The sequence below is a fragment of the Terrapene carolina genome, unplaced genomic scaffold (assembly GCF_002925995.2).
Source record: "Terrapene carolina triunguis isolate 2854851 unplaced genomic scaffold, T_m_triunguis-2.0 Scaffold262, whole genome shotgun sequence".
Classification (NCBI taxonomy): Eukaryota; Metazoa; Chordata; order Testudines; family Emydidae; genus Terrapene; species Terrapene triunguis.
In genome coordinates this window covers 412424-422614 of record NW_020664613.1, presented here as the reverse complement: position 1 = coordinate 422614, position 10191 = coordinate 412424, and the positions used below count along the sequence as shown (strand labels likewise).

The window sequence follows — 10191 nt, the reverse complement described above, 5'->3', positions numbered from 1 at the left end:
AGAACCTTGGTATGGCCTTCAGGCCAAAAAGTTTGCCCACCCCTGCTGTAGACACTGTGTTACTTACAGCTGTCATTCTGTAATTACTGTGGTTGCTTGTAAATCGACCTAACATAGGTCGACTTAAGTTTATGTGTAGACATGCCCTCGGGCTTCTATGCCTCATGCTGGATGGGGTACATTGGAAGATTTGCAGCAGATTCTTGCTAGCTCTTGATATGCCTGTAGCACGTTGCACAAGTATGGGTATTTACTGCATGCTCTGGCCTAATCCTGACATATATTAAGCATGAGGCAAAGGAACATTTACAGCAGACTCTTGCCTGTCCCTCCTGTACATGCAGCACAGGGGACACGAGCATAATGGCAACAAATTTGCGCCAGCTCCTGCCCTGCATGCAGCACAGTGTATTACCAAAAAAAAATAAATAAAAATAAAAAAATATGCAGACGACTTTGTCCGCTGCTGTCATGTATGCCTAGTAGGGCGCCCAGGAGGGCTGGCACCCCAGGCTCTTGCTTTCTCCCGCAGTCCCTGCAGAAGAGTGCGACCCATCAGATTTTGCAGCAGCAGCCCCTGCCATGCACACACAGCACAGGGAATGCGGAGGGGGTGGGGGCTGTGCGCGCTCGGAGCAGGCGGGGGGTCTTCCCTTCCCTCCTGGGAGGGGGTTTGAGGCGGCTCGTGCAGCGGGCAGGTGCAGGCTCGGGCACAGGCTTCCTATTGGCAGCTGCCGCAGCCTTGGCTCTGGAGCCGCCCGCCTCCTCCCTCCCCCTCTCCCAGACACAGGTGGGATGAGCGCGAGCGGCGGCGCGCGCTGCGTGTGTGGCTCAGCCCTTCCCCTCCAGCGGGCGGGGGAGCTGCCGCGGCTTACGGAGGCGGCGGCGGTGGTAGCGGCAGCAGCAGTGGGTCGTGCCCAGCTGGGGACTCGCCCGGGGGAGGCAGGCAAGGAGGCTCCATGCAGGCGGGCAGCCCTCAGGTAAGGGCGCAGTGCTCACCTGGATCCATGCACCGGGGAAGCAGCGACAAGGGGGAAGGCAGTAAAGGGGGGAGTGTAAAGGGGAGCAGCGCTAGAAGCGGGCGTCAGGGGGAAGCTGGGGTGGGGAGTTAAAGGGGGAACCGTGCATATCCCTCTGGAAGAATTAACAGAAGCTGGGGCCTGCCTTCAGTAATCCCCCCATCCCCGACAATTACCTCCTGGGTGGAAATGGGCGCGTTGCAATATTTATAAGACGAGAGATCTAAGTCGGGGGTCTTGGCAGATTGGAGACCCTAGGTGGTTTATAAGACTTTATCATAGTGGCAACAAGCTGTGAATTGCATGGAGCAGCACAGTGAAGGTGGCTTCAGTGCTGCCTCTTTGCATTGAGGCTGATTTGCTGTTTGGAAACTGCATCCCATTCCCAGGGAGTCTTGGCTATTGCAGAGGGTAGAAGGAGAGTTCAGATTGGCACAGGGGTTTCGTGTGTATGCAGCGTGCAGGTGGGGGGTTGCATATTAGGAGAGGGCATTTTGGGGAGTGTGGTTTGCATGTCAGGGAATAGACAGTGGGGGATGGGCTGGACAAAGATGATTATAAGAATAATAATTTTATATCCTGTTTTTGGTGTCCATAGTCCTGACCAGATGTGTAGGTGGCAAGGTCCTTGCTCCAAAGAGGTTTCTGTTGCATGTCAGAGCTGGGAATGGGATTGCACCTTGGAGAAGAGTGGGCAGAGATTTCATCTGGAGGAAGGGAGAGATTGATCCTCAGCTCTGAGATCGCTGGGAGATGGCAAGATAATATTCTCTTTCTTGTTGCAGATTATTGCAAACCGGATGCCCTTTGTGGATAAAAGATGTATCATGGAATGAACCCGAGCAGCGGGGATCCATTCCTAGAGAAGCAGCAGTCCCTGTCCCCCCGGAGACTCTTCGTGGTGGTCTTGTGGCTTCAGCTGGCGCTGTGCTTCGGCCCTGCACAGATCACGGGCGGTGAGTGACTAACTCATGTGACTGACAGGCAGCAGCAGCAGTGCCCCTGCAAGCTAGAGAGAGAGAGAGAGAGGAAGAGAGAGAGGCTCTGGCAGGCTGCAGGCAAGCGGGCTCCCCAGTGACGGGGTGCTGAGCCTCCTTGCTGTGTTTAAAGGCTAACTCACTTCTGTCTTATAGCCCCCCCCCTTACTTCTCACTACGGTTTACATTAAATCAAGCCATTTGACATTCAGGGCCCCCCCTGTGTTTTTCCCATAATTCGAGCATTGGAGACATCCCTAGTTTCTGACCCCATATGCACAAATGGCAGTCTAATAGACCGTCCTGCACCCCACTGCATACAGACACCTCCTTGCATGAGAGCCTTCCCCTGCATGTGCCTATGCACACATGGATCCTGAGATGCAAGAACCCCTTCTCTCCTTTCCTGCTCCCCAACACTCAGGCATGCTGACAGGACCCACCGCTATATGCATATGTAGAAACCTTCTGTCCACCACCCTTCTAGACACATGCACAGAGAGGTGCTGCCAGGAGAGACTCCCCCTCCTTATCCCCTTCTTTTCTCGTTCCAAAAAACAAACCATGGATACTAATAGGAGAAAATCATCACACTTCTCTCTCTCCACCCCCTCTCTTCCCTTTCATAGACACAGACTAGAGAACTGAATCCCCTTTCTCCTGAAAAAATCCCACACATACATGCTGGCAGGCAATACACCCCTCCCCACATGCTGAAAGGAGAGGAGAAACTTCCTTCATATATATATACACACACATGGATGCTGACAGGGTAACCCTCCCACACTGGTATACACCCTGCTTCCCCTACCATACATGCATACAAATAGTGAGAGGAGAGGCGAGAGCATTCCCTGCTGCCTGCAGGAAAGAACAATCATGTAGGTTGATGTGGAGACAACTACCCAAGGCACTAAAGTGGTGACAGGAGACAGCCTTGCCCAAATGCTGGCTGGAGAGAAGCAAGTGGTAATAAATATTTCCAGTATAACCACACATGAATTTTTATTTAAAAATAATGTAATGCTTTAATAATGAATAGCAAGAATCCTCTTCTGTTAGCTCTCTTGCTATTCTTAACCTATGCATCTGGGGAAGCAAACCTTTTCTGTGTTTGGGAGGGAAAAAAACATCCAATGTGGGGCTAAATAAAGAGACATTAAAATTCAGTTCCATTGCATCCTCTTTGAAAAAGGACCAGTTCATGTTTGTTCTTTTTATGATTTTAATTACAATTTTTACACCTTTTTTTATTTTATTGAGGCTTTTGAGGTATTTTAAGCAGATGTGTTTAATTACCAAATTGCTTGAAATTGATTCCCTAATTAGGTCTGGATTGCAGGAAAAGTCTTCAGATAAACTGCTGTGCTGCAAAGTGAACTTAGTTGGAATAACATGAGCAGTTTCAAAGGATTTCCACTCTACAATGGTGTTATATTTTTGAGGGGGGGAAATAAACTGTTTTGTGATTGGATCACACAATTAATGGCAGACTGAGAGGCAGTGTAAGAGTAGCTTGGGGTTCTTTTCATGCCTCTGAATTACATCAAACTGTTCAAACTTCGGTGCTTGCAGTTATGCTCATAAATCCACTGTTACTCACCCCACTTCTATTTTTGGTGTTTATGTGCTGCTCCCATTGTCTTCAGAAAAGCGGCCTTATTTTCAGAAATGTATTTTAGGTGCCTAATGATGGATTTAGGAGCCATATTTAGATACCCAAGTTTGAAAATTTTGGCCTGAGTTAACAACAGGCATGAGAAGAAACTCAAGCAGCTCCTACACTGACACACTTTTTCTCTTATTAATTATGTGGTCCATTTGTAAGCTGGCTTATCTTTTTCTCCTCTCAAGAATATAATGCCATTTTAGAATAGAAATCCCTTGAAGCTGCTAATATTCCAGCTAAGTTCACTTTGCAGTCATACCTCCTGTGCTATAAAAGACCCTGTGTTTTTTGAAAGTGCTGCCTTTCTGATGAGTCTTAATTTTTTTTTAAATTAGTGTGGTCATTAAACACCCTGCTTCAGTTGGTGGCATATTTCACGAGACTAGAGTGTTAACTTTGATGTCCTGACCAACTCTTAAAGTGTAATTACGTTCTGCCCACCTATGTTTCCTTTGCAGTTTCAGTTGGACAGGCCAACATTCATTTTGTGGGCCACCTCATAAGAGAGAGAATACCTCATGGATCCACCTCCTATCCCAAACCCCATATCCTACTCCTTAATTAATTGCTGATTAATGAAAGGTGCTTTGTAAACTACAGTTTTTGAGCCTCTGAGATGCATTGTTCTTTTAACTACCTGTGCTGAACTCTTGTGCGGTGGTGGATGTTAATAAACAGCTGCTCCATTTCACTTCAGTAGTGAAACCTGATATTGTTTCTATGTCAAACTACATTTGTAAAGCACTTCGGGATCCTTCAGGATGAAAGGTTCAGAGGAATGATATGAATCCAATATATTGTTTGTTAATATGAAGAGCTTTTGTTATAGGCCAGCTTGAGGCAAAAGAGAAATTCTTGTCCTGATCCCAGTGAAAATTAATGCATTAAACAACTTTGATTAAAAGAACCAGTGGAAAAATATCGGTTGTATTTCTAAGCAATATTATTTTTCAGTGAGAAGTACTGTATATACACAGTCTGCTAAATCAACAAATCTTTCATGTAGTAGAATACATATACCTGTTTTTCTGAAGGGTGGAAGTGGTGAGACAATGGGGGTTTGTAGTTAAAGAAGGAGACTGTGACCCAGGACTCATCATCTTTATTTTCCACTCTGTTATGGTCTTGGGCAAGCCACTTCAGCCACTTGTTTTGCATGCTTCAGTTTTTGACTGCTCAACTTGAGACACAGGGTGTGATTTTGAGAAGTGCTGAGCACCGATTGGACTTTAGTTGGAGTTGTGGTTGCTCAGCACTTTTGAAAATCTGGCTTCTATAGTACTCTCAAGTTGGATATCCAAATATTAAGGCATGCAAAATCAGTGAATACTGTTGAAAATTTGGCCATTAACCTATTTGTATCTTAGTTTTCCCTATCTGTAAAACAAGGCCTTCACCAAGCAGGGTGTTGAAACATAACTAATAGTTTATAAAGAGCTTTGATTATTTTAAATTAAAGATGCTATGCAGGTGGAAAGTATTCTTTTGTTTCAGTAGTGGTTCATCTTTAACAACATCAATGTGCTATAAGGCAAAAATAAAAACTAACTAATATGTTGAAAAAGAGGAAAATGATAGGTTAGACTTTGCCATGGAGCACTGTTTTCATTTACAGGATGAAAATACATTCTTCCCTTTCTTACCTGAGGGCAGAATTTGGCCCTAAGTAATAATCTTGTCATGACTTGTATAGCTCCTTCTATTTTATATCTGACTGTTCTATAAACTGTATTGATTTTAAGGTTCTGCCAGTTCACCCCAAATCAATATTATTTATAACCCTTCTTTTTTTTTTTCTTGTCAGTGATTTTTACAGAGAATAAATCTGTCTGTAGTATTTTTACTCTCTCAAAAGTGGTTCCTGGAATGATCCATCAGAAAATTCACTCCACAAATGAAATCAAAAGATCAAACTCTTCAAAGCTCAGTAGGCCTAATTCCTCCCTGGTGTATGTAACTACATTCACACCAGAGATGAATTAAACCCCCTTGACGTTAGCTTGGGACGTTCTTCTAGTCACCTGGTATCTTTGCTCATCTTGTGCTTTTTACTGTTAATCTATAATGAAGAAATGTTTTTAATAATAGAAATAACCAATGTTAAGACCTTCAGACACACTAAATGCATAGCTGGTGCTAAAGGCAAGATATTTATTGCACATAAGCAATTTACAGAGTTCATGGCTGTACATGTATCATTCTGAGGGGATATTAAATATTTATATTTTCCAAACATTGCAGATCTCTGGAAGTATGTTAATTTCTCCAGGAATTTGGAATTTTCTAATGACTGGGGGCAAAGAATTCACCATGTGAAGATTTATTTTAGTCAGTTTCTGAGTTTGGACGTGGGCTTTCGATTTTGCTGTTGTAACGGGAGAGGCGCTTGAGCTAATTTCTCTGTTTTGTTTTCTTGGTTGGCTCTGGAGTATTTCTAGTCCTTTGGAATGTCACTTTTTTTGGGGGGGGCAGGGGAGGATAGCCCTTTGAGGAAGCTCACTACTGCAATTTGAGGGAGTATTTGTTACGTTTGAATCAATGTCAGCTTGTTTGTTTTTTAGTGGTTGATACTTTCTTTGAGCCAGATTGATACCTTTGCTCACATTGAGTAATCCCATACTGTACAAATAATTCCCATTTAGAGTACTTATGATATGTATGTAAGGGTTGTGAATAAGGGTGTTGCATTCTGGCTTTTTGTGAGGTACTCAAACATGCTTTGGAGTCTGTTGAAACCATGAAGAATAGTGTTTTTGCTTGTTAAATATGGGCTGAATTTTTATTGCTCTGTGGTTTTATTGTATTGCAGCCTGGACTCTGCCTGATTCTGGATTTGATGATTCCATAAGAAATCTTTCTCAGGTTGCCAAGCAAAGTAGAACTGTTCCATCTGGATAAGTCAAATCCTGTGCATGCAAATGACTTGTGTTCACATTAGGGATGTGCATCGCCTTTGTTTTGACAACCTACTGTCTGGTGGTTTTTGGAGACACAAAACTGTTTGAGATTGTCTTTTTAATTGGTGCATGCAAACTCTTAGATCTTATAAAGAGTCTTCTGATCAGACTCCTATTTGACTGACACCCCAATAAATATATCTGTAGCCAGCATATTTTGCTTCTCCCCTTTCAGTGTGGCTGCCTCAGTTGACAAGCAAAACAGACAGCACCCTTCTTTTCAACCTGAAATATGTAACTGAGGTTGGTGAAATCATTAATTAGCTTTACAGTATCAGCCTTGGCTTGTTACTTTGTAAGAGCTGGTTTAGGCATTGTCATATCTTTTAATGTATCTGCAGTGTAGCTTCCTTTCATATATCTGCTGAGATATGTTCTAAATTCATTCCACTGAGTAATTCTGATTTAAAATGACAAGTTCTTCTACACACCTTGGTATGACAACAGATAGTTTGCTTAGTGGTGTGTCCACCCACATCCTTGTGAGATGTGGACTTATTTGATAGGCTAATACTGTAGCAGTTCCTTCTTGCGCTTCATGAGAAGGAGGTTGATCTTGTTGCTAAGGCATGGGAATAAGAATTAAGATCTGTGTTCTGTTCCCAGCTCTGCCCCTGACTTGCACTATAACCTTTGGCAAATCACTTAGCACATCCTTACAGAATGGTCCAAATTTGTGTGCCTGCTTTCTCTGCCATGATGATTGGCACTAATGAAAAAAGAACAATGCTTGGCTGCAAGGTACCTGGAGAGCCTCATATGGAAGATGCTGTGAAGTGAAAAGTATTTATTATTACACAAAGTAAAGGATTAATCTTTAACACTGGTTGTTTGCCTCAAAGGTTAGTAAGTAAAGATCCCTAATGAAGGTAGAAATATTTCATCCCTTTTGATTTCTACAGCTTTTCTTATGGATATTTCTCTGTATAGAGCTTTGATCACACACTTTGAATTTTTCAAGTATCTACCACCTCTGCCTCTCTGATATTCATACGTTCCTTGTAACAAAATAAACCTCACTAGAAACCATGACTGTTGCACCCTTACAACGCCACTGATGTCAAAAATGTATGGGGTGGTTTTTGGTAGGGCCGAAGAAGGCAGAATGTGACCCCAATTCAGATCTGATGTAAACAAATGCAACATCCATGGAAGACTTAGCCAAATTCAGTAGTGAATATAGGCTACACATCACATGTAAATTGGTCAGAAAATGAGTGTAAAGGGTAAAATGGTGTAACTTGCACAAATGTATTGTTCAGTACACTAATTTTATGTGCAACTTACACACTGAGAAGGCTTAAGGTTTGTGTGTTGCAGGAAATCCAGCTAATTACAGTGTAAGATAAAGTAGCCTGCCTACTTCTTTTCACATCTTTCATTTGTTACTTTCCTTGCCATGTTACAAATCCATCAGCATGTTAATTACTCTTGGTTTATACACCCACTGGATGTATGCGGTATTGTAGTCATGTTGGTCCCAGGGAATTAGAAACATTACCATACCCACCTGGTAGCTTTTATTGGACCAACTTCTCTTCATGGGAGAGTCAAGCTTACACAGAACAACTTGATGTCAGATTGGAGCAAATTGCAGTACTGACCCTTAACATTTATTTATACTTGTTTTCTAACCACCTTACACCACTGTTTGTAGGTGCTAATTTGGCCCCCTGTGTTTGCAGAAGGGGTTCTTGATGCCTTTCCCCAAACAGCTAGTCTGCTCATATGATTAGTCTAAATTGGGGCATTTCTTTTTCACGTATTGAAGACATTAGAACAATTTGTTAATACCATCTGTGCACACCAAGCACATGCTGACAAAATGTGTCAGACATATTTTCACACTCACGAAGAGTGACCCTTGAATCACTTTTTTCTTTTATTTAGTCATATCTTCTTAATGATGTAGTGTCCATAGATTCATAGATTCATAGATTCTAGGACTGGAAGGGACCTCGAGAGGTCATCGAGTCCAGTCCCCTGCCCGCATGGCAGGACCAAATACTGTCTAGACCATCCCTGATAGACATTTATCTAACCTACTCTTAAATATCTCCAGAGATGGAGATTCCACAACCTCCCTAGGCAATTTATTCCAGTGTTTAACCACCCTGACAGTTAGGAACTTTTTCCTAATGTCCAACCTAGACCTCCCTTGCTGCAGTTTAAGCCCATTGCTTCTTGTTCTATCCTCAGAGGCTAAGGTGAACAAGTTTTCTCCCTCCTCCTTATGACACCCTTTTAGATACCTGAAAACTGCTATCATGTCCCCTCTCAGTCTTCTCTTTTCCAAACTAAACAAACCCAATTCTTTCAGCCTTCCTTCATAGGTCATGTTCTCAAGACCTTTAATCATTCTTGTTGCTCTTCTCTGGACCCTTTCCAATTTCTCCACATCTTTCTTGAAATGCGGTGCCCAGAACTGGACACAATACTCCAGCTGAGGCCTAACCAGAGCAGAGTAGAGCGGAAGAATGACTTCTCGTGTCTTGCTCACAACACACCTGTTAATACATCCCAGAATCACGTTTGCTTTTTTTGCAACAGCATCACACTGTTGACTCATATTTAGCTTGTGGTCCACTATAACCCCTAGATCCCTTTCTGCCGTACTCCTTCCTAGACAGTCTCTTCCCATTCTGTATGTGTGAAACTGATTTTTTCTTCCTAAGTGGAGCACTTTGCATTTGTCTTTGTTAAACTTCATCCTGTTTAACTCAGACCATTTCTCCAATTTGTCCAGATCATTTTGAATTATGACCCTGTCCTCCAAAGCAGTTGCAATCCCTCCCAGTTTGGTATCATCCGCAAACTTAATAATCGTACTTTCTATACCAATATCTAAGTCGTTAATGAAGATATTGAACAGAGCCGGTCCCAAAACAGACCCCTGCGGAACCCCACTCGTTATGCCTTTCCAGCAGGATTGGGAACCATTAATAACAACTCTCTGAGTACGGTTATCCAGCCAGTTATGCACCCACCTTATAGTAGCCCCATCTAAATTGTATTTGCCTAGTTTGTTGATAAGAATATCATGCGAGACCGTATCAAATGCCTTACTAAAGTCTAGGTATACCACATCCACAGCTTCTCCCTTATCCACAAGACTCGTTATCCTATCGAAGAAAGCTATCAGATTGGTTTGACATGATTTGTTCTTTACAAATCCATGCTGGCTGTTCCCTATCACCTTACCACCTTCCAAGTGTTTGCAGATGATTTCCTTAATTACTTGCTCCATTATCTTCCCTGGCACAGAAGTTAAACTAACTGGTCTGTAGTTTCCTGGGTTGTTTTTATTTCCCTTTTTATAGATGGGCACTATATTTGCCCTTTTCCAGTCTTCTGGAATCTCTCCCGTCTCCCATGATTTTCCAAAGATAATAGCTAGAGGCTCAGATACCTCCTCTATTAGCTCCTTGAGTATTCTAGGATGCATTTCATCAGGCCCTGGTGACTTGCAGGCATCTAACTTTTCTAAGTGATTTTTAACTTGTTCTTTTTTTATTTTATCTGCTTATGATTGAACTTAAAAGAAAGCTCTGGTTAGGATTCCCAATGAT

The 10191-nt window shown here is 42.8% G+C and overlaps 1 protein-coding gene across 1 annotated transcript in view; it reads left to right on the top strand.

Moving 5' to 3' along the window:
- Positions 1–935: 935 nt before the first annotated feature.
- SUSD4 (sushi domain containing 4) overlaps positions 936–10191 on the top strand; it is a 108591-nt gene continuing 99335 nt past the window's right edge. The window contains exons 1-2 of the mRNA XM_024199660.3: positions 936–980; positions 1805–1975. Coding sequence (XP_024055428.2) covers positions 1840–1975 — 136 coding nt within the window. The 5' untranslated portion in view covers positions 936–980; positions 1805–1839. The remainder of the gene's footprint in view (positions 981–1804; positions 1976–10191) is intronic.